The 23,413-nt window shown below is 50.1% G+C and overlaps 9 protein-coding genes across 9 annotated transcripts; 3 read left to right on the forward strand and 6 right to left on the reverse strand.

Annotated features, from left to right (window-relative positions):
* Positions 1 to 797: 797 nt before the first annotated feature.
* On the reverse strand, positions 798 to 4,040 carry LDX57_011650 (putative nitrate reductase; the record flags this gene model as incomplete). The annotated part of the gene is made up of 6 exons (XM_046093393.1): positions 798 to 1,560; positions 1,608 to 1,731; positions 1,780 to 2,165; positions 2,217 to 2,380; positions 2,439 to 3,701; positions 3,780 to 4,040. 6 exons carry the CDS (start codon positions 4,038 to 4,040, stop codon positions 798 to 800), a joined length of 2,961 nt encoding a protein of 986 aa, XP_045949371.1.
* A 1,076-nt stretch (positions 4,041 to 5,116) lies between these two features.
* LDX57_011651 (uncharacterized protein) lies at positions 5,117 to 6,756 on the reverse strand (the record flags this gene model as incomplete). The annotated part of the gene is made up of 3 exons (XM_046093394.1): positions 5,117 to 5,794; positions 5,864 to 6,622; positions 6,715 to 6,756. 3 exons carry the CDS (start codon positions 6,754 to 6,756, stop codon positions 5,117 to 5,119), a joined length of 1,479 nt encoding a protein of 492 aa, XP_045949372.1.
* A 1,654-nt stretch (positions 6,757 to 8,410) lies between these two features.
* LDX57_011652 (SDR family oxidoreductase) lies at positions 8,411 to 8,878 on the reverse strand (the record flags this gene model as incomplete). Its single annotated transcript, XM_046093395.1, has 1 exon — positions 8,411 to 8,878. The coding sequence occupies one exon, from the start codon at positions 8,876 to 8,878 to the stop codon at positions 8,411 to 8,413; it is 468 nt and encodes a 155-aa protein (XP_045949373.1).
* A 40-nt stretch (positions 8,879 to 8,918) lies between these two features.
* On the reverse strand, positions 8,919 to 13,038 carry LDX57_011653 (uncharacterized protein). Its single transcript, XM_046093396.1, has 6 exons — positions 12,457 to 13,038; positions 12,369 to 12,401; positions 10,924 to 12,301; positions 9,739 to 10,868; positions 9,316 to 9,675; positions 8,919 to 9,266 (listed from the first exon to the last, which is right to left on the reverse strand). Exons 1-6 carry the CDS (start codon positions 12,987 to 12,989, stop codon positions 9,140 to 9,142), a joined length of 3,561 nt encoding a protein of 1,186 aa, XP_045949374.1. The 5' UTR covers positions 12,990 to 13,038; the 3' UTR covers positions 8,919 to 9,139.
* Positions 13,039 to 13,428: 390 nt separating this feature from the next.
* On the reverse strand, positions 13,429 to 15,005 carry LDX57_011654 (putative protein kinase; the record flags this gene model as incomplete). The annotated part of the gene is made up of 6 exons (XM_046093397.1): positions 13,429 to 13,604; positions 13,650 to 13,818; positions 13,866 to 14,176; positions 14,240 to 14,586; positions 14,640 to 14,915; positions 14,986 to 15,005. 6 exons carry the CDS (start codon positions 15,003 to 15,005, stop codon positions 13,429 to 13,431), a joined length of 1,299 nt encoding a protein of 432 aa, XP_045949375.1.
* A 1,788-nt stretch (positions 15,006 to 16,793) lies between these two features.
* Positions 16,794 to 17,324, forward strand: LDX57_011655 (uncharacterized protein; the record flags this gene model as incomplete). Its single annotated transcript, XM_046093398.1, has 1 exon — positions 16,794 to 17,324. One exon carries the CDS (start codon positions 16,794 to 16,796, stop codon positions 17,322 to 17,324), a length of 531 nt encoding a protein of 176 aa, XP_045949376.1.
* A 208-nt stretch (positions 17,325 to 17,532) lies between these two features.
* On the forward strand, positions 17,533 to 18,146 carry LDX57_011656 (uncharacterized protein; the record flags this gene model as incomplete). Its single annotated transcript, XM_046093399.1, has 2 exons — positions 17,533 to 17,600; positions 17,735 to 18,146. 2 exons carry the CDS (start codon positions 17,533 to 17,535, stop codon positions 18,144 to 18,146), a joined length of 480 nt encoding a protein of 159 aa, XP_045949377.1.
* Positions 18,147 to 19,295: 1,149 nt separating this feature from the next.
* Positions 19,296 to 21,101, reverse strand: LDX57_011657 (sugar porter family MFS transporter; the record flags this gene model as incomplete). The annotated part of the gene is made up of 4 exons (XM_046093400.1): positions 19,296 to 19,753; positions 19,822 to 20,062; positions 20,140 to 20,837; positions 20,885 to 21,101. The coding sequence occupies 4 exons, from the start codon at positions 21,099 to 21,101 to the stop codon at positions 19,296 to 19,298; spliced, it is 1,614 nt and encodes a 537-aa protein (XP_045949378.1).
* Positions 21,102 to 21,928: 827 nt separating this feature from the next.
* LDX57_011658 (NAD(P)-dependent alcohol dehydrogenase) lies at positions 21,929 to 23,178 on the forward strand (the record flags this gene model as incomplete). Its single annotated transcript, XM_046093401.1, has 3 exons — positions 21,929 to 21,943; positions 22,021 to 22,149; positions 22,222 to 23,178. The coding sequence occupies 3 exons, from the start codon at positions 21,929 to 21,931 to the stop codon at positions 23,176 to 23,178; spliced, it is 1,101 nt and encodes a 366-aa protein (XP_045949379.1).
* Positions 23,179 to 23,413: the final 235 nt, after the last annotated feature.

A 23,413-nucleotide genomic window follows, 5' to 3' on the forward strand; every position in this document is an offset into this window, starting at 1 on the left:
TCCTTACGTTTTATCCCCTTTTCCCTCTTTGGCAATATATGATAGGGATGTTAGGCTCGGCGATGCTTTCCATGTATGATTCATGAAGATGTATACTGTGCAATCTCCGCGGGATTTAAATCAGTTCTTTGGAAGAAATGTTCTTTCCAGGCTTGATATTCGGACTAAAAAGGCCGATTACATATGGTTGATGTTTCTAACCCCCTACCCGAGGAACAATGACCTACCAACCTCCTTTTCGCCCAACTTTCGGCGGAAACAAGTGAAGAAGACGCTGTTGCTTGCCTATACAGCCAGATGAGAAGACAACGCGAGGTTTGCCACGAGGATGTCCTGAGATATGTAGGACTCAACCTAAGTCGGCGTTTGTGGATATGGCAGTCGACGATAAGATCGGCGGAGTATACACATATGGCCTCACAAATATCTATTGGGCTCAAGGAAGGAGATCTCTGTTTCTCGAATGCATATGACGGTCGGTTGTGGCAAATAAGAAAAGGGTACATGAGCGTTGAACGGTATGGTAGAACCTATACCGGGATAGAGGTCGGAGATAGCTCTGGATGTTGATCAAGAAAACAAGATATTTATAGACAAGTAAATGTTGCAATAGATGCTCTAGACCGCTTTCAATGGGTTCAATCGATGATAGCCAAGGAAAAGATGAACGCCTGTTCTTTCTTGAGCCGCCAGGGAAAATAGGAGGAAAAGAAGAAGTGATTATTAATAGATAACTGAAAAAGCAAGGGCTGAATTGCGCAGTATATTGTAGAGAGTAGATGCTCGATGACCTTAACTTAAAATCCAAAAACGTTATGATCTTTGTGATACCCCCAATTTTCCAATGCCGTCGCGACTGCCGTAATCAAGGCAGGTGGTCCGCATAGAAGTGCGACAGTCTTCTCGTCAGGCGCAAACGCATATTTACGGAGCATTGACTCATCAACATGCCCGCGCAGTCCAGTCCAGCTCGGGTCTGCTCGGGAAAGGATATGGTAAACGCGAAGTTGATCGGGATGTTCCTCTTCAAACTTGGTCAGTTCGTCGTGCATTAAGATGTCGTTCTCAGTTTTGTTGGAATCCACGACTTTGATCTGCGTCTTATCCTCTGGAGAAGACAAGATACGCGCGATGACTTGGTAGCCGGGGGTGATTCCAGAGCCGCCAAGAATCAACTGAATGCGATCAAAATGGTACTCCACGTCGTCAATCAGAAACTTTCCGTTCCCTTGGTAGCGGATCTCGCCGGTCGGCCCGGTGATGTCGATCTCTTGATGCTCGCGCAGACAGTCGAGGATGTTGCTCATCGTGCCGCCTGGTTGCTGCAGATCGGGCTTGTAGGTTTTGACGACGAGGTCAAATGTTCCGTCTTCCTCTTCTTCTGTTACCGGTCTGACGGGCGTATATGACCGGAAGACCATTTTATCTTCAAAGTGGAATCCGACTTGCACATGCTGCCCGGTTTCTAGACCGAGCTTCTTGCCGTCTGGCAAGGAGAACTTATACCGATTCGTGTCGTTAGAGATTGCAGTCTTTTGCAGAAACTTGGCTTGGATCCATCTTGGAAATGTTAGTGTGTGACTTGGACAGGGAAGCGTATAGCATACTTGTGATGTTTCAGGGCCATGTCAGGTTTGTCATGCGATTCATCGGCTTCTTTCTTCGCTTCCTCTTCTGCGAGCTGTTTCATATAGTCCTGCGTGTTCTTTGTAACCACGCCAATGATGTGTTCTGTGACGTAATTAGCGATATCCATGTGTTAGAACAGGCATGACAAACTTTGAAGTTCCTCGTGAGCCTGAGTATCATGGATAGACTCAAACTCGTCCGTTGTCTGCATATGTACCCGGCCTGCGTGTGCTAAAATGGCGGCTTGACCCCCTGGATGCCACCCGAGAACGCTGGTCGCGTCGTATACTTTGTTATTGATGACGAGCCAACAGTCCGTTGCGGTCGAATGCTTTTCGATTTCTTCACGATCGTATTGCGTGACCGGCGTGTCACCCTCTTGCTTCCAGTCGTTAATCTGATTCGCGCGGGAGGACGCCATCCATCCACCATCGCCGCTCGCATTAGTTGGATGGCGGAATTGTAGGACAGATTTAAAGGTATCCGGGTCTTGAACAATTTCCGACTTTACCACAAACTGGGCATTGTTCATCATTCTGTGACCAGTAAGCCAATGCAATGATGAGCAGGAGAAGCGTTTAACTCACCCCTCAAGATTCCACCGGATTTTCTCTGGTTGCGTATTTTTGTTGACATCCCAGCATCGAACTGTGATGCTTTCCGCTTTCAGAAGTTCCGCGATGGGAAGATCATTGTACCAGTGCAGCCATGTCCAGAACTTTCGTCCATGACGCAGGGGTGCATCCGGATACTGTCGCTGGTAAGTAAAGGGCCATGCAAATCGGAGGGCAACCCTGTGTTAAGCTCACCTGACGTGTACAATACAGCCAGCTGTTCCCTCCATCCAAGCTAATCTCGACACGTTGGATTTCATTCCCACCACCATTATATGCGTATCCCTGGACCCGGTATTTCTCTCCGTTTTTGGCACCCTCAAGCTTAATCTTTTCACCATGATCAGGTCTCATGATGACCGAGTTCAGCATCTGTTCCATGCATGCCGTGCTGGGATGATTGTACATGGCTTTGCCAAAATCCGAGGATCTATCCTCCACAAAGCTGGGAACCACACGGTTGTCATATATATGATAGTGACTGTCGTTTTCCTTGTCCGTTACCCAGATGCTTTGCAACCATTTGACACAACGACCGCCGACAAATCCAGGAACAATGAGTCGGACGGGGTACCCATGGTCTGCGGGCAATGGGTTATTGTTCATCTCGTAAGCCAGTAATACATCGTTTTCCGGATTCATGATATGATCCAGTGAGATAGAAGTCTCGTATTTGCCCTCGGCGCATGTTTCCGACCCTTGGAAGTTGACATAGAGACGTTGGTTAGGATAATCCGCCATCAATTGCTCGATTTCCGCCATGATTAACACGTCGCGTAGAAGCACACCCTTCCAGTATGCGCAGCTGACTGCTCCGGCGCCCCAATTGAATCCCATGCTTCGCTTGACCATGTTGACTTCTTTTCGACGGTTGCCGTCACAGGCAAGCACAACGGGGATGTTGATGCTCTGGAATTGGTCCACCAAGTCATCCATGAATAAGCTCAAGGATATTCCTGCCGATATCTCGAGCTTATGATTTTCCCACAGAAGATGTGGCACGGGGCCATGGCTGCGGACATAGTGCAGGGAACTGGGAGTGATGATACCTGCATCCAGAAGCTCCGATAGGTTAGGCTCTGCATTGAGAGGATGCCTACCGGTTTGCCGAATGAGACGATCCGACCGAGGGACCCAATTATCGGGCGTGAGCTTGTCCTGGTCGTTGACATCCGCAGGCATAGGCGCATCTTTCACGGGAGAAACGCCCTTTCCGTCGTTGATCTTCAAGGTGCGGAAATACTCAGCTTCATCCTGGAGATTCTTCAGGAACGCCAGTTGCTCAGGGGTGTACTTGTCATTTGCCGTCCCGTTGATGCCGTTAGCCTGCGTATGCGGCTTTTTGGGATCCTTCTTGTTGATCGGCCAGTCCTCCTCATATTTAATGAAGTCTTCGGTCGTATGCAACACGTATCGCCAGTGCTTAGGATGCACTTCCGGTCGAGTTAAGTGGAAATCCTATTGAACGAAATAGAATTAGCCTATTTCCCCTTAAGAGATCGAAAGGAAAAAGAAAAGGACAAAGCAACCACTTACCTCCTGGTCCTTCATGAAATCCCTCACCGTAAGCAACTCTCCCTTGGCCTTCATCGCCTGCAACATCTCCACCTCCTTCTCTGACAGCTCCTCTAGCTGAAATCGCGGATCATCCCCATCGTGCGTAAGACCCGGGAACCGATCATCTTTGTTCCGGAGGCCAACGCGATGACTATGAACCTTGTTCCAATCGGGCTCATTGAAAATGTCCTCTCTGGTCTTGGTGCTCGGCGGTGGGGAGATGGCAGCGGGAGGAGACATGTTGGTAGACTGTGCTTGTTCTGTTCAGGTCTGATCGATGAGAAAGAGCACCGAACACCCCCCAAGACCGTGAGATTGGGGGGGTTTTGTAGACAACCCGACACTGGTTAAAGGGAACTATATGCGTGGCTGGCTGATGAGAACGGACAGCTGTGCATACATACATACCATGCAAGTATGTGATGTCCGCTTCCGGCGCCACATTCTCATAAGTCATGACTCGACTTGTTCGTCCCGTCCCTCGCTCCCGATCAGGGCCTCCAATCATCGTCGAGGTATTGATATTTCTTTTTGGCCTCTCTTCTAAATGGATGGAGCTCACTGGACCACAAAGTCTATGGATGCATATAGAGACGGCATGCTAGCTCCATCAATTGACATTTGGACTAGACCTGGCAGTCATGAGACCAGCAAGTGCAATCAGCCGCACAGGTGTCGGCTGAAGGTTCTGTAAGGAGCCCTTGTTTCTGCGCAAGCCTGCCATGATCATAATCGAGATTGGAATCAGCAATTGGTTGCACAACAAGACCATCAGGTCGCGCTGTCTGGACTGGGTCAAGAGAGGATCGACAGCCGCAGCGGGTGCCTTCCGGACGCGGGACACGGGCACGACAACACGTGATCTTGGAATGCTCTAACCGAATTGAGGAGAAAGACCTTTATTGCCTTATTGCCTTACTGCCTGGTGATTTTGTTGTGGCCTTGCGGCCTTGTTGCCTGAGAGGTTCCCTGTCTCGTGTGGTTTCCTCGAGGAATGTGGAAAGTTACAAGGAGACAGATGGCTCTTGAGGAGGACAGGTTGCTCTATATGCGCGATTGAACCAGATCAATAGAACTGATGAAGAGATCTTGATACAGAAAAGCGACCATCTAGACCATGCAGCATGCCATCATTGTAAATCTGTATGCCTGCCCAAAATGCTATCATCTAGAGGTAGGTATAATCCCAATTTTCATCGCTGCATATCTTACAACAGAGACGTGAGCACTCAGTATTACTCGGCGCTTCACAGATGTCAATCCAATTTCTAATCCACAAATCCCTCCTCACCTCAACAAGCATAGAAAGCAGAATACTACCTCACCCTCCCCCAAACACCCCCCAACACGGCCCCCAGAGCCGCAACACCCGTACAAACCGGCCAGAGAACCCTAAATCCATCGACGTAATCATCTCTCTCGCCACCAGGCATCAACGCCCCGAATTCAACCATAAATGAAACCTCCCCGGGAAACGGGAACCGCCTCTCCACGTCCCAGAACAACTGATTGAGCATGATGGTCCCACTAATAGGAATGGCAATACACATGCCCCATGTCCTCAGGATAGAGTGCAGTAGGATCGGCGGGATTTTGCGCTTAGCGTACCCCTTTGGGAAGGGGTCTGTGTCGGTGTCGGACTCCGAGTCGCTATCGGGGTCAAAGGGACGTGTGAACATGCATCGGATGAAAGAAGGGGTGAGGAGGGCGTGGGAGAGGCCACAGATGAGAAAGAGGATGACCCAAGCCGAGGTCGGTGTCTTGAAGTCGAGGATTGTGAGACAGCCAGTTGAGATGGTGGCGAGGGCCCAGCCGAGGCGAAGGATCCAAGGGTTTAGGTTTGGTTGGTGGGAGAGGAGGCGTACTTTTTGGACGAGAATGAGAAAGGGGAGGGCGAGTGCGACGAGGGCTACGAGGCCTAGGCCGGTTAGGGCGTGGGGGAGGTATTTGACGAAGATGAGGTAGAGGGGTAGAAAGTGGAGGTGAGCTGATATCTGTCATTTTGGTTAGCTATACTCATGTGAAGGTTGGTTGTGGGGACGTATAATCCGGGGAAGACTAACGATGAGTCCGTGGATAAATCCACTAATGTGTATCATGGTCGTCGAGAGCGACTTAAACATGGCGGAGCTGAAAAACGGATGCACCGTCCAGAATCGCTCGTAAGCGACCAAGACGAGCAGCAGGCTTGCGCCCACACATATCGGCGCCAATGTGGCTGCCGTATCCCATGCAAAGCGTGTGCCACCCCAACTAATTCCGATCAAAAGACATCCAACTCCTAGCAGAATGAGGAGCGAGCCCAGCCAGTCTGTCCGGCGCAGTTTGCATATATAGCCCGTCTTGCCCTGTCCACATCCTCGCAAGTCCACGGCGAAAGGAACGACAAGCATTCCCACGGCGCAGAATACAAAGCTGGAATAAAATAGCCAGATTGTCGTTGCATAGTCGCCAAAAAGTCCACCCAGAATAGCACCAACGATAGACCCCGTCACCTGCGCACGGAAAACATAGTTCGAGAACTGAAGCTGATAATACTTGGGTATCGAATTCGTGATGATCAGAAACGATGCAGCCAAAATTCCACCACCACCTGTTCCCTGGAGTGATCGACCGGCGATTAAACCAGCCAAGTTGAACGCACCCCCGCAGACACCTGTTCCGATTGTTGCGAGTACCACTGCAGAAAGAAGGATCGGCCCGTGCCCGAATACATCCGCCAGCATAGATGAGATCGTTTGACTTGCTGCATTGGCGAGGAAGTAGGATGTATTGATCCATAGGACATTTTCGAGGGGCTGACCTAGATCGTTGGCCAATTCCTGTTTGGAAAGAAAACATGCACGTTAGCGGGTGGCTAGTTCGGTAGCTTTGCCAGGTTTTTGGCCTGCCCGAGCTGCAATCGAAGACATACAGGAACCAAAGGAATAACCACCACGGCGTTAAATGCATCCATCGCCACTAGGATGCAAATACAAGTCATAAAGAGACATTCTGGGACGCCTGGTTTCCAGCCCCCTTCCAGTCCCGGTTTTTCTTGGTGACAACATTCTAGATCCGGGTTGGCGTGTGGGCTATTAATATTATTATATTCGTCGCCAAAGCACTGAATGCTAGTGCGAGGGCCCTTCTTGGAACCGCCTTGGTTGCCATTGTCAGCCTTTGCAGCGACAACTTCGACTAATTCTATTCCTCTACCCATTTCATTTGCTCAACGTTAACATCGAAAGCGATATGAATACCATAACAGGGAGGGAGTTTGGACACGGCGGCGTCATAAATGGGGCAGAGTTGCGGCGGACAAGGTGAAGCGGCGCAATTCAATCCGGTTGTACAGCATCGGTGAATTTAATAAAAGATTGGAAAAACTCTGAAATCACACATACCTTCTGGAGAGAGTTAAATATACCTGTCACTTTGGTGAAGTAAAGGGCTTTTGCTCTATGGACACAAGCCACTAGAGTGGGAGAGGGGATTCCGTCGCGCAAGGGATGATGGAAAAAGCTATTGATGCCAAAAAGGGGTGTCATCCATATTGTTGGGCTGCCTGCGACCTACTTACATACGGATGAGACAGCACCGCAGGTCGCAGAAACTGTGAAATCGCCTCATTATGAAGTTTATAATAGAGCAAATCACACCTGGGAAGTCGTCATCACCATCAATTTTGGGAGTTAGCGGGTTCGGTGCATTCCCTTCTGCATCAGCGTTTGGTCTTTCGCGGGAATGATTGGCCCAGTGGGATGTTGGAATGCCAACGCAGGTCCCAAGTTATGCAGACCGCAAGAAATAGGCTGACCCAGTAGAGTAATGAATGACGTGGATCATGGGGGCCTCCCCTTGCATGAGTGGCGGTGTTGCAGATATGCTCTATCAGACTTTGTACTCCGTACTCCGCATTGGGTTTGATGATCGGACACCGAACCAATGCATGTGGATGATCACCGTCGGATCTGCCTCAGGGGAAGTGACACATTTTAATATTGCGAGACGATCAGCACCAATAAGTACGCGTGTCAGATCCGATCTGTGATTCAGCCGCGCCATTGAGGCAAGACATAGCCACCGATCCCCACGAAAAACTGCATCGCTCGGCCCATGAACGCGGTCACGTCTTGTCCCAACCAGTCGGGAAGAAGCTGCGCTCTGGTGGACTCCATCTGCCGGATATACTTCCCCGCGACCTGAGCTCGTCAATCTCCCCATCAAATGGCTAGGAGTTAACGAGCAGCTTACAAGAATACACTCCCCTCTCGCACCCTCATCTACCGCGATATTCGCAATCGCCCCCGCCACGCCCTGTGGCGTGTTCGCGTCCAAACCAGCTTCTTCCCACTTCTGCGCGAACCCAGCCGTGATCTGCGTCGGCGTGAAGAAAGGCGCGACTGCATTGACTCGGATCCCGTACTTTTGCGCCGTCTGCTGAGAAGCCCGCAGAAGCCCGATGACGCCGTGTTTTGAGGCAACGTAGGCTGCAACTCCCGTACCACCGAAATAGCCAGATGTGGACGCTAATAGCACGATCGAGCCGGGAGTCCTGTTGAGTTTCATGTGATGCATTGCGAGGCGGAGGGCTTTCTCTTCGGTGATTAGTCGACTTGCCATGCTAGCTATGGATGTGATGAGGAGAGCCTGAAGGGATGGAGATTCATACTATTCAATGTCCCTTTCAAATTGATGTCGATCACTCTGAATCCCTCCACTGATTCTGTCAGGTTTCCCTCGTCGTCAACATCATTCAGGTCTAGCACGGGGCTGGATTCCATAGTTCCTGCATTAGCGATTACGATATCGACCAATCCAAATTTCTGCGCAGCCTGGTTGAATAGCGTGGTCATGTCAGTCCAGTTGAGAATATCCGCTGCAAGGAAGACCGCGCGGTCGGGATGAGCGAAGGACTGAATGAGACACTCGGCCCTCTCACGGCATGATTCCAAGTCGGAGATGACTACGTTGGCGCCATGCGCGTTGAACAATGTCGCTGTTGCGGCGCCGATGCCATTGGCTGCGCCAGTGATAATAACCGTTTTAGTAGCAACCTGGGTAAGAATGGAGGCGTCAAGGTGGTATTCCTGCATTTTGCGATCTGATTATTTCTGGGATGAAGAATGCAGGAGAAAGGGATGAAAGTGTGGAAGAAAAGAGGGAGAAGAAGAAGAAGTAGAAAAGAAAACAAATGACGTGATGAGGGAGCGGGGTTATCGGTGCTTTTGTCAGCTGCTCGTCTGCGACTCTACATATGCAAGGCAGGAGATGCAGGAACACTGTAAACTGTTATCTTTGCTTTGTATTGTATACGGTGGGTACAGGCACTACGCTTGTCTATGCCACGTCAATGGCTACTCTAACTTATCGCGATCGGTCGCCCTCGACAGTCGCGACACATCAGCCGAGGATTTGGCGCTGTGTGCCGTGCTCACAGCATGGAACGAAAAGTCGAGTTCTCCGACCAAGGTTTTTACATCGCTAAAATCCGTCAGTCAGGTTTACTTCAAGTGACGGATACTCCACTCACCGCATGAGTCTATCCACATCGCCCACAATGCAACGAGTCGAGATCTGAAGCACGGCGAAAGTCGCGAACCCAGGCTCCGCGATGTGCCGCAGACTGAGAATGTCTTTGTCCAGAGCTTCGAGCCTCTTGGAAAAGCTATAAGGTCGAGGTGTCTTGAGGTAAGGTGGCAGCGGTTGTCGATTGGTGATGCTGGCTGATAGAAGGCAGAGCACAGAAGTGATCTCATGAGTCGTGATGCGTGCGCTGGCCACCAGTCTTCGAAAATCGTGAAGCCAGACAGAGTTGCTGTCTTCGGGATCGTCACCTAGCTGCAAGAGGGTGTCTGACGCATATCCGAGAAGACTCAGATAACTGACAATGCTGGTTAGGGTTAGCGGGAAACACGCAGAAGCAGAGCACGGAGCGAGTTTGATTAAGATATACCTTTCTATGCATGATATGATAGAATCATATTGCTTCTTGGGAAAGCGACCACCGATCGGCACTTCCCATTTCAAAAACTCGGAATAAGTTCGCAAGCCAGTCAGCATAAGCATCTGCTTAGAAAAAACCTTGTTCCGGGCCTTCAAAAGCCGACGCCCGGACGAGGTCTTCAACGCGACGTCGCCCTCGTCACCGCGCATGCGAGCGTTGACCGTTTCATGGATGATCGAATAATAATTGGCCAGCAAATAAAGCGAGGCTCCTAGGCTCTGACGCAGGACGGAGTGTTCCGAGATAGGATACGGAAAGAAAGTCCAAAAGAACGAAACCGCAATACCACCGGTCACTGTCGCCAGACGATAGGGCGCAAGAAGGTGAATAGGGTAGAATGGCTGTCCATTGGACGTCGCAACCTGCTCGCCGACCTTGCGGACCTGGAGCTCGTATCCAACGATCATGGACGTGGATATGATAGTAATGATGCCAACAATGCGGAACCGGAACATCTTGATCGGAATGTAAAACATGATAGATACGAATATGAAGAAGAAGACAATGACACCGGGCGTCTTCTTGCCAGGTATGAACCAGCACAAAAAGCTGAGTATCATAGCCAAAACTGTCCCCAGGATTCGAAGGACAAAGCCAAAGATACTTTGGCCGGATGTGGGAGACATGCTGAGGTTCACCATGACCATGGCCCACACAAAACGCTGCTTGATGAAGAAGGTCTGGGTGTCATGGATGAAAGCCACCACCGCAATGGTCATGGTCGCACAGGCTACCCGGAAACCATACGCGGACTCGGATGACCGTAAGAGCGAAGGAATAACTCTGATTTTGTCCCCGAGCTTTTCCCAAACGGTATGCGAGGGAAGATGCTCCGGATCCCTGCGATGCCTGTAGGCCTCGCCAAGCTGCAAGATGTTGTTCTGGGTGTGCATGTCACCCATATTGTCGTCTTCGTGGGAATCATCTGCCTTGAACACGCTTACTCCCCATTTTCGCACACGCTTCCAGCCTGGGATTATCAGGTGCTTCCTAGAAAGTTTTCCACTTTCGACTCTCTCGTCTGCAAACCGGACGAATTCCAACACAACATGACCAGCCGAATTGAGCAGTTGTTCCATCTGCGACGAAAGTTAGCGTTGCGAATCATTTCTCACCATACCAAGCAAAACCTACATAGAGGAATAGGTACAGTTGTCGCCTACTTCGATCACGACCGATTCCGTACTCGTCCTTGGGAACGTCGTCCACGTTCAGATTTGCGGATGAAGGCCGTTCAAAGAAATCGGCGGGTAGCTTAATCCCTTTTTCTTCGCTCCAAGTCCTCAGAGCAAGCTTTTTGGCCACCTTGAATTCGCGCAGCTTTCTTTCGAAATGTGTGGCAAATTCTTTATCGCCGGGACCAGGGCCAGCCTCCACGTCTGCGGATCCATTCGCTAAATTTGTAGCGGCTTTCTTGGGGGGTTTAGCCAATTTGAGCACAAACAAAGCATGCTGGAGACCTTCATCAATTGTGTGAATCATGGAATCGAATGGATCATGGACCGCTCTCATTATATCGTTCCACTCCTGCACAACCCGATGACGAATGACGTCCGGCGGTTCAGTTCCCATGGGATCGATTGGCTGGTTCCACTTGTTGTAATCGGAGAGACGCTGGAAAATATCGACGACGAAGCTAAGTCCGACGATTGGGATCATGATCTGCCGCAGGTGTCTAAAGATAGCTTGCAGGTCGTCGGGCCCTAGGTTTCCGATCGCCATCTCACGCTTTGCAAAGGTCAAATCAGCATGGAGCTTGGCGTGGAGATCGGTGAGTTTTCGAACGGCCGCCCGAATGGCCTCAGCTTCGGGGCTGTAAACCTTGCCCTTCTCTGTGATTTTTTCCACGTGAGAATCGTACGTCTCCGCGCGTCCAAACATATCGTCCCGTTCAAGTGTGCCGAAATAAGCCGTGTGCGCATTTAAAGCCGCACGCAGACCTCCGATGTAACCTGCCATTTCCTTGAAGACTACTTTCCTCGACGTGACCGGGAAGATGAAAAGACAGGTGCCTGTAGAGAAGGCTAGACCGGTAAGACATGCCTCGAGTAGTTTTGTGACCATGCTAATGGATGCGGCCATTGTCGGCAGCCGCGGGGCGTACACAAACGTCACATTGGCAACGATTGAGTAGATGATCACGGGAAATTGAAATTGCTGGTATTTGGCACGGAACGAGTGGACGAGATAAATCTCGAAAAATAGCCAGACGCCGCTGACCGCAGAGGCAGACGAATTGTACGGCGTCGCAGTGATGCCACCACTCCCGTTCGTCGCAATGTTCGAGCTAGAGGAACTGGGAATGGAAGACGGGTCGGTATGCTCGCGGGCTTTCACGCTCGAATACATCATCAGCAGAGCCACGGCGGATGCAGTGCAGACTGCCAAGACATCGAGAATCATCATCTGAATGAACTTGGCGCGAGGCATGATGGCAAAACCTAGCACCGACACGATGGCCACGAGGTATCCGACCGTGTTAAAGCGCGAGGCAAATGCATCGGCTTGGTAGCTTGTCGACGTTAGTAGATATTCCAGACCGTAGTGGCCCGATGTCGGACAGATAGATTTCATCTTACGCCGCTAAAGCTATCGTTGGCGGGATTGCGCCTCTGCCGGCATGATCAGTCCGAAATTCTCTGCATGGTTGGATGCAAGGGCACTCACTTCATCATCAACGTCACGGTCGGGATATCCAACTCCAGCCGTGCCCAGCCATTCTTGATCCTCGTTCCCAGACTATTCTTGGGCTCCTTCGTTGGCTCGGGCGGGTCTTGATGGGACCACTGCGAATCAGCCGATTGACTCGAGCTGGTACGCGAGGCCATGTTGACGCTTTCTGGCGAGGAGTGGCTCGGCGACAAAGCAACACTGGAATCTGCGTCCCCAAATCCCGAGCTGCAGGCGGACCTTCTCCGCCCGTCGTTTTCAGTCCCGCACGTGATCAGACAGCGAGTGCATCGAGGCTTCCCAAACGACCGTTCAGGTGGCGGGAGAAAGCCGAGGGCGATGGAGATGATAATGCGGGGATGTAGCGAGACGGGGAAAATTCTGTTTTGGCGAACATTAAAAAGTCTGGCATGGGAAGGAACAGGCGAAGATTGAGGATCGGCAGGCCAAATTTGTGTGGGGCAGCAGAAGAGCAGTTGCCAAGAACCACGTGCGTCTACGAAGTATGAGTTACAAATTGCAGAGAACATTGAGTATGTATGCCACGGGGCACTACAACAGTTGCTAGTATAGGAGTCATTGTCATTAATCCCTGATCAGTCAAGGGTCAAATGAATGCAGGAGAAAAAGGAGGACGTGAGGCTGCCCGACTGCACCTCGGGAGAATTGACGTCATCGGCATGGTCCATCCTGCTAAACATGCGAGGCCTCCGCTAGTCGTTGCCCTATCAATGCTTAGTCCCCTCGCTAGAATCGTTTGTGATCACAGAGTGCATTCCTGAAAAATATCTAGATGCGTAACCATCGACGACTCCAATATGAGTTATGAAGAGCTGGGACTCTTTCGCGTATGGCCGTTTGATATATCGAATCGTAGTACGAAAAGGAACGTCTGAACAGCCAAGTTTTTTTATGGCAAAGAGATATCTATCTACTGTACGGATAACCAACCCCATGCGCAGGTTTCTTTCACGGCAGCCATGGATGGGAGAGCAGGTCCTCCGCCGTGGTCCGGTCCTCGGGTCTCCATCGTAGCATTCCAGAAATAAAGTCTACAAACTGGGGCATTTCACCGTCACCATCAATCTCCTTAGCCATGGAAACCAGGTCCTTTTTCCCAATAATATTCGGGTTTTTGAATTGTCCTTCAAATCTGTTAGCTACGTCTAGCTGAGACACAGCTAGCATACCTTCAGCGTCAAAATACCGAGATGCTTCTTTCCCCCGGCTAAGAAGATCAAGTGGAGGAGGCCCCAGGAGCGTGATTATCTGACCCAGATGTGCTTCGTCTGCAGAGCCTGAGACGCGAGAGTCCGGTGGCGTATCGAAGAGTCCGCGGCCATAGAACAGGTCCCAAAGCTGATAGACTGTTAGTGGTGATCAGAGTTGTGATAGTGAGGTTTTACCATAACCCCCAAGTTCCAAATGTCAGCACTGTAGCTCCAATCGCCTCCGAGACAAACTTCCGGGGCCCGATATCCCTCTGGCTGGATGGGGTGGGTGTTCGGAGGGCCGTCACCGCGCACGGCAAGCCCAAAGTCAGTTATTACCGATCTACCTAGTTCGTTGGGCGACAGTCCCCAGTAATTTCGGGATAAGTATATGTCCCGATCGTCCAAGTGTTTCCGTGAAGAGGGGTTGTTCATCTCATCCTGTGCGACCGAGTTCAGGATAGACGGGTTGCGTAGGGACAGTAAGATGTTATCAGACTTCAGATCTTGTTTGTTTGTTAGTTGTGACCGATTCTAGAAGTGGTTCGGTCGGTTAGATGACTAGTTACCTGTGTGAATAACATGGCATTCGGTGTGAAGGTACCGTAGCCCTTCTAGTATGAGTTTAGACACCGGCTTCAAGACGTCGAGGGGGATGGTGTTTCCCTCGAAACGACGCTTCAACATCCATAAGGGTTCACAAAGCGCATCGAAGACCATGCAAACATGAGTGCCGCCCGGACTAGCAACACGAAACGAGTCTAACAAGATGGCGACAAAGTTGCGGCCTGGATGCTGGGGATTTGCTTTGGTTATATGCTCAGTAATGCGCACCTCCTGCTCCGCAGACTCCTGAGATGCATAATTGCTTGCGTTGACTTTGATGGCCACATATCGGGGTGGAAGCCATCGCCACCTATGACATAGTGAGATATGGGTTGAAAATACTTTTAGATGACATTCGCATACTGATGGAGATCCCGTGCTAGCCATACTGTCGAACTTGTTCCCCAGCCTATTTTGGCGGCGATTTGATATCGGTTATTGAGGATCTCATAAAGACGTACAGGATAAAAGTGCTGAGGTTTATAATGGGGGGTGTGTTCTTCCTCAACCAAGTCGGCCAAAGGGAGTAATCTTGGCGGGAGAGAGGGAGGTTTGTAGGGAACGGATTGGATAAGCCTTCTAATGTACATGGTCACACCGAGATGAGTGAGTCGTTGCTCACTCTGGCGTTGACCCTTGCTGGGCGGGTTTATATAAGCGCCGTATGAATCATGCACGGACCAACACTCCCTGCTAAACATGCACGTACTGGGTACCGATTTCGTCCATTCTAGATATTCACGAAGAATAGATCTCATGTATAGAATCCCCTTTCTGAGATTCATGGGTGGTCAATTCTTGCAGCCAAAGTATCTATTTAGCTGTAGTTTATCTATCTCCAAATCGGATCCCACTAGCCAATCCCACACAAAAAGTGATAAAGTAGACAACGACATAAGACTCGTACACTAAGTCAATACATAAGGATCAGCTGACTGTTGATGTTCGAATGCCTGAGGCAGCACGCCAAGCATCGTGTGTGTTGACCCCTCCTTGTCCCTGACTTCTTCTACAACCTCCCCCATCATCATCATCATGATTTTGTTATGTCCTTTCATCGGATTATCAAGATAGTCAACACCGAACATCTCTATCAAGACGTGCTACCGAGTGTGATAATTAGGGGATGAACCTGTCACGAAAATATATCCACGAAACGTAACATCTTTGACTCAACTTTGGTCCCTAGTGGTTGCCATTAGGATTTTGGCTATCGGATTTTTATAGTGTATTTTTCCCGCAACTATATTAGGATCTTCAGCGGCAATGGATATACTAACGTTGCTAGATGTGAGCCATCGAGTGATATCCGGATTGTATGCAGAACAGCCAAGGCGCATGCTTCGATCCCTCAGTTACCCATCTTAGCCATCAATAACACCCATCTAGATTTATCAAAAAAACATCTCTCTACCGTGATACCTTCTGAAAATCTCAATAACTCCGACAGCAATCCGAAGTCATGGTTGATATGAATTGCGAACTACGGCCCTCACTATGAGATGTTGGTAAGCCGATATGCCACTGATTCCTTGGAATATTCAATCATCTGAAAACTCAGAAGTAATTGACAAGATTCATTTCATGGCATACCTACCCTACTCCAAACTCTGTCCAGCATGGCCAGCAGAAGGTCTCACGTCCACGGAACGGACTCGGAACGGCGGCAACGGCAATTTACGCGGCACTCAGGTACCACAAAGTTTGTCTGGGAGAGAAAAGTCAAAGAATGAGGTTTATCCCAGCCCTGTCCGAATATTGAAGCGGATTAGACTTCAGCAGAACCATGGTTCGGTACTTGAACGATACAGAGCCTTTCTGGTCTTGGCATTGTCTCAGATAGCTGTCCAACGCTAAGCTGTGCTCCATGACAGCACATCTTCCCGGACTCGATAGTGATACATCTTCAGTCGCATGTGTCTCATCTTATCCATCAGCTTGACCCAGTTGACACATAATGCGGCCCCTCTGGCCCCTCTGTTGGTCCCAAATGACACATCTCAAGGGTGATCTCCCGCCGCTTACACACACCGAAAATCGGATCGTCGGCCACAGTGGCAAGGGGCAGATTAACCGACCCGGGGAAAAACCGCTCAGTTCCCTTGATCGATTATCAACGGTTCCTTTCGAGAGTTCATCACGATTGGTCATCCCCTGGCACGAACAAGGCACATTGTTGACAATTTTTTTTCTTTTCCCTCGGCCAGACTTGGCAGTTGGCATTTTCAACTGCCGCCCAATAGGGCAGGGCCAGCGACAATCGGCAAGTGACCGGTGGAGGTCCGTAACCGCCCTCAAACATGGACCTGCTGCAGAATCAAGAATGTGATAGGCCGATATGAACATCCGGAATTCTAGAATCTTGCAGCTCATGCACCCCTGGTTTCAAGGGACCACAATGGCGAATACCTTTTTTCGCGTTCCTCACGCGAGGAGCTCTCGGGGGTACAAAAGCCTTCAAGGGGGCCACTGTCCTAACGGACTTCTTGTAGAACACACCCTCTATTTTTCTCCGCCATGCCTCTGTCACCACTGACCACGTTACTGGCTACTGCTGCCAGCACCCCCTTGCTTTTCTCCACGGGGGTCACGGCGGAGAACGCCACGTCCAGAGCTCAAATCGCAATGGACGTGCTGCAAACGTGGTATAACGGCACCAGCGGGATCTGGGATACTTGCGGATGGTGGAACGGGGCGAACTGCCTCACGACGCTGGCCGACTTCGCGCTGGCGGATGAGTCGGTGAACGACGCGGTGGTGGGCGTGCTTGGGACCACATTCCAGGTCGCGACGATCTCGAACCCTATTCCCGAGCGCAGCGGCAACGAATTCTACAACATTACCAACGAGAAGCAGGCTGGGTCACCAAATGCCTATCAGTGGATGGATGGTTCTTATGACGACGACTCGTGGTGGGCGCTTGCGTGGATCGCAGCGTATGATGTCACGGACGATGATGAATACTTGGACTTGGCGATTGGCATCTTTGACAGACTGGTATGTTTGACTTTCTCCCCTTGCATTTTCCCCGGACTGTCCTGGCGGTGATGGCTGATGGGCATTCATGCAGAGCAACACTTGGCCTTCGAAGTGCGGGAACGGAGGAATCGACTCGGATTATTCACATGTCTATGTCAACGCTGTCACCAACGAGTTGTTCTTCTCCGTCGCGGCACACCTGGCCAACCGCGCCTCTGACAGCCAGTATTATGTCGATTGGGCCCGTAGTCAGTGGAATTGGTTCAATGCTAGCGGCATGATTAACGAGAACTATACCGTCAACGATGGACTCACGAACGACTGCGCTAACAACGGCGACACAATGTAAGTTCCCTCAAGATTTACGTTCCATAAAGCCTTTCCCCTCTTAAGCTTTTCTGTTTTGTTAAGCTTTTTATCGTGGCGCTTGCTTGCACTCAATCCCCCAAAGATAAAAACAAGGTTAACAAGAACCGCAGTTGGACCTACAATCAAGGCGTCATAATCGGCGGACTTGCCGAATTGCACCGCTCGGTCTCCAACTCATCAAACTCTTCTTATCTCGACATGGCCGGAAAGATCGCCAAGGCGGCGATCAACGAGCTCGCCGACGACAACTATGTGATCCGGGAATCATGTGAACCGGACTGCGACGCCAACGCCACGCAATTCAAGGGCATTTTCATTCGAAACCTAAAGCTTCTACACGCCATCGCGCCGGACGAGGAGTACGCGAAGGTAATTCGCGCATGCGCCGATAGCATCTGGGACAATGATCGCAGTGATCTGAACGAGTTTGGAATTAATTGGGCCGGGCCTGTCAGTGCGATCGATGCGTCCACGCACAGTTCAGCGATGGATGCGCTGGTTGCGGCCATTGACGAGGATTGAAGATCCATGCTTTTGAGTTGAAAGATAAAAGACACCGACCGTTGAAACACCCGCTGCATGTGACGCGCTGGCCGTGCCGCGATCTCGCCAGCACGGGTGTACTTGGATCAAGTGGTCCGTTCAAAAGCAAACTTACACATGACTGATCATCCTCATGAGGATTCTCGCTTGAGTTTCCTGGACGGATGAGTCGCAAGACCTCGAAGGCTTCACTCCTTGGTTTGAAACTGAGTGAGTGAAAATGACGAACTGCTACGCGCAGTATGCGAACATGATTATAGATTATAGATCATAGATAAGATAAAGCGGGAACGCAATAAAAGTCATCTTGCATTTTAGAGAATTCATTTACTTCTCGAGAAGAGTTTCACTACGAATGATTATGAGAAGAGATATAGCCACTAACCCTAACTTGCCTCGCAGAACAAATCAGCTAGTCAAAGAAAGACTGAACTGTACTGCCACGACCTGATTATAAGGACCTTGGGCCTTTAGGTGAGGTTTGCGATAAATGTGAAAGGTAATAATATTCTCGGATACCATTTTGACCTAAATTGCCGGTTCTAGCTCAATCCCTGCCCTAAAACATGCATTGGAGTGTTAAAAGTCGTAAACCCCAGGTTCAAATTTATAGAATTTCGTATCTTACCACACGGCACGAAAGATTCGCATTTATTGGGGACCTTGAGGTCCGAAAAGCCTACTATCAATTTAAAATGCTGTGGGTTCAATATGCGCCTTGATTGGTGCAGCAGATAGGCCGAACAAAAACGTTGACAGGCGTGTTGATAGTGCGAAGATTTTGCGAAGAATTGGAATTATCAATAAATAGTTGACGTGATGAAAGGATTTTATGCGCGCGCCGCTGCACCTTGCATGTATTGATACGGCATTGAGGTCTGATTTTAGAGAGCGAGATCAGTGGTCACCTGGGAACGCGGTGGTCAAGAGCGGTCAATCAAGGCATAGTAATCCATTAATGCGCACTGGTAATTCTGCCCTAATGGTTCCTATACCCTATATAGATAGTATAGTGGAATACCTTGATCATGATCAAACCAACAATATACTCACAATTGTGTTTTCTGAGATTCCCGAGATTACCCATCATGTATAACATCTGATTCATAGCAACGGGGCATTAGTCGTTTATGCCGAGTGTTCTATTGCTTCACTGTGCGCCTCCTCCATAACCTCCACGTCGCAATCAGCGAATGCCTTGTCACCAAATGCAACCGCAATCTCCTCCAGGGAATGGTGTGCCGTCTCCACATAGTAGAAATGGACAAGAATTGCGGACGAAATACAGAATCCCGCAATCACAATATAAAAATAGCCGTGGATACCAGCGAAGGCATCCGGGGACACCATACCAATGATGAAGTTGAACACCCAATTGCTAGTCGTGGCTAGGGCCATACCTTTGCTCCGACCGCGTAGTGGGAAGATTTCTGCAGGTAACAGCCACGGCATGGGTCCCCAGGTAAACCCATACAGAATATTGTAAAGCATAACGAAAGCATACTGGCCGTTTGCTTTGACTTGGATATCGAGGTCGATTTCCGTGAATACGCAAACAATTGCTAAAAGAATCGACATACCGAGACCTGTATGGAAATAGAATTGCCAGTTAGTCAAACATCCAACACCTTCATCCGGCAATGGAAAGACTGACCTCCAAGTATGAGTAAAGGTTTGCGGCCCCATCTGTCGGCCAACCACCAGGTAACGACAGTCGCAGCCGTATAGGGAAGAGCGTTTGCAGCCGTGTACAATAGGGACTTTCGGTTGTCGAAACCGGCGGATGAGAGGGTACTTGGGAGGTAAAATGAGACAATGTTGATGCCGTTAATCTGTGCAAACATCTGGACTGTGATTCCAACGATCGTTCGCTTTCGATAACGGGTGAACATTTCCTACCAAATTGTTAGGCATTGTTCACGATCGCTAGATATCATGTGGGCTGAGTAGCCGGTGACAGGAAGCAACTTACCATCCAGCTGGACTTTCCCAGATTACTCTCATAGATAACCGCCTCATGAATCTCGAGGAAGGTTCGTTCGACGTGATCCGCTTGCGTATCGCCGTTAGAATGCAAATCTGCGATCGTCTGCAGACTTTCGTCCACAAAGCCATTGATTGCCAGCCATCGGGGGGTCTCCGGCAAGAAGAAAGACATGGCTAACAACACAAAGCAGAGAGAAATCTGGACAATGAACGGTCCCTGCCATGACAGGTGATTTGGCATAAGGAAGTTGAACCCGTAGTCCACCCAACATGAAAGCATATATCCTGCAATCAAGAAGGTATACTCGATTCCAACCATCAATCCTCGACGGTGGGCCGGCGCGATTTCCGTTTGAATAATAGGTACAGTCATAGAAAGAAATCCGACACCGACTCCCTGGATGGTACGACCCGCAACGAATGTAGCAAAGCCAGGTGCAAACATCTGGATGAACGAAGCGAAGAAGTATATGAAAGCGCCAACGCGGACGCATTTCTTTCGACCGATCATGTCTCCAAGTCGTCCGGCTATGAGAGCTCCGACTGCCGCTGCTGCTTGTAGACATGCGACGGATATCCCCGTTATCGAAGGATCGACTCCACTTGTAGTCCCGTCGGCGCCCCCATAGTCCTTGAAGAAGCGGGAGACAAACACCTCGTTGACCAGCAAGCCGGACATGATACCTATCAAGTCAGCTGCTAGTCTTGTATTCCACCTTGATGACTATTACCAGAGTTGTAACCGAAGAGTGCATCCCCCAAACTGCCGAAGGCACAGGTTGCGTACAATAAGAGCGCGCCTTTGAAGGGATATCTAGCCGAGATTTTCTTCGGCTTGAGCTTCTTCTCCAGCCACCCCTGTTGCTCCTTGGCCTGCGCAGCCACGGCGAGGGACCGCTCGCGAATTGACGAGTAGGGTGTTGTCTCGGTGGATTTGGTGACACTCATAGCGCCGGTGGAATGCTCTTAGACAAGCACAGCTTATTTCAAAGAAATTATTCAAAATCTCTGCTCAGACAGCTGTAAGCAGTCGGTATGAGGGGTCTATTTCTACTCCGGATTCTGTCCCGTGGGGTAGCGCCATTTTCTTCAAATTGCTGGGGAAAGAGACTGTGGGTGGTCACCATCGGCATCTCGAGAAATGCCCGAATTTTCGAGTTTCACGTGGCCCGGGGCTGTCATTGGAAGACGCGGGGAAGCTAACCGTCTCGACTCTTAGGCAACCCGAAGCCAAGCCGTGAATGTTTAGCCGGGGACATCGAATGGTGCCAATAATGTGTTCCCGTTTGTTGACCTGTGGGCTCTGCCGGTCGAGGCGGTTCCGGAACAGTGGGGCCTGAGTCTCGGTTCCGGTGGCAAATATCACGGTTCCGGACGGCTAGATAGATTGATCACCAGTACGGAGACATCGGATCCGGATTGCGAGATTTAACGGGACCTCAAAGAGTTTGCATTTGACCTCGGGTGTTCTTCTCGTGTGGTGCGTTTCACTCGTTCGTCAGCTATAGGTAAGGTGGGTATAGTCTGTCGTTGTGTGTGTGTGTGTGATGAAAATGTTAGTGTCCGGATCCGCTGAACAGGTAGAATGTTCCGCTGAGATCTATCCCATTTCCTCTAGCCGAAGCTGGTCGGTGGAGACTCAGCAAGACCCATTGATTGGGAACCAATAACTGTGATTGATGTTACTGGCTCAGCTCGCCTGCGCATATACATATAAAGCGTTGGCAATCCCCTGGAGGATTTTAGCCAAAGGAACAAACCCAAACATGACTGTCATGAACAATTCCCAGGTTAGTTTGTATCCAGATCACAGGCAAAGCAAATGATTGTGTGGTGAATAGCCTTATTGATAGTGAGACATCTAAAGCTCCCGAACGAGGCTTTCGTGCTGCACCCAGGAGGCCAATTTTCGTTTGAGGAGCGCAGCAAACCGACCATTCAATCTCCCCGGGATGTTGTAGTCCAAGTTATGGCAACCGGCCTCTGTGGCTCAGATGTGAGTTGTTACATCAATGTTGCGTGTGAATGTCCATCTTTCCAAAATGGGCTAATGCCCTTTTCTTGATAGGTGCACTACTGGCAACACGGCCATATCGGTCGATATGTCGTCGAAAACCCTATCACTCTAGGCCACGAGTCAACAGGAATTGTAATCGAGAGTGGAAGCGATGTAAAGGGTCTCGCAGTCGGCGATCGCGTCGCCTTGGAGCCAGGAATCGCTTGCAATACCTGCAATCATTGTCGCTACGGCCGATATAACCTTTGTCAAGACATGCGCTTCGCCGCAACGCCCCCGTACGACGGAACGCTCGCCAGATATTATCGCCTTCCTGCAGAATGTTGCTTCAAGCTACCATCACATATCTCCCTGCGAGATGGCACTTTGATCGAACCCCTTAGTGTCGCCGTGCATAGCTCTCGACTGGCAGGCAACATGCAAGAAAAATCGGTTATTGTATTCGGAGCCGGACCCGTTGGCCTACTCTGTTGTTCCGTCGCGCGAGCATTCGGTGCATCGATTGTGGTTGCAGTAGACGTCGTACCAGCTCGGTTGAACTCTGCAGTCAAATATGGTGCCACGCACACACATCAGATGACAAGCGAGACGGCAGATAAAAATGCGGCGGATTTGTTGACTGCGGCGGGGCTGCTCGATGGCGCTGATATTGCTTTGGACGCGACTGGTGCGGAACCTTGCTTGAATTGTGGTATCCTCTCCCTCACGCAGGGCGGGTCATTTGTTCAAGTTGGCTTGGGAAAGCCTAATCTTTCTCTTCCGGTCGGTCAGATTTGTGACAAGGAGATTGTCTTCAGGGGCAGCTTCCGGTATGGACCTGGTGACTTTCAGTTGGCCGTTGGATTGCTGGACTCGCGACGGGTGAAACTTGACGGTCTCGTCACCCACGAGTTCCCTTTCACTGAAGCAGAGCAGGCCTTCCACAATGTAGCGGCACGGTCTGGAATCAAAAGTGTTATATATGGACCAGGAGTTGACGAGGAAGCTGCAAATGTAGCATCGAAATAAGAATCCAATCCCCACACACGAGTGTTCGGTCCTATTGCAATACACAAATAACGTGCCGTGTCTCATTTCCAAGATTATCCGGTGGCCATATTAAAAAAAGTTGTTGAATCGTTCATATGATAATCATGTCTCGTATTGGTTTCATGTCATGTCCCACAGCCAATATAACCCTCCTTCGGTATTGTCCTCATAAATGCCTTCTCCCAAAGGCCGAGAAATCCCAGGCATACTCCAG

This window comes from Aspergillus melleus (assembly GCF_016097325.1).
Source record: "Aspergillus melleus strain CBS 546.65 chromosome Unknown contig7, whole genome shotgun sequence".
NCBI classification, from domain to species: Eukaryota; Fungi; Ascomycota; class Eurotiomycetes; order Eurotiales; family Aspergillaceae; genus Aspergillus; species Aspergillus melleus.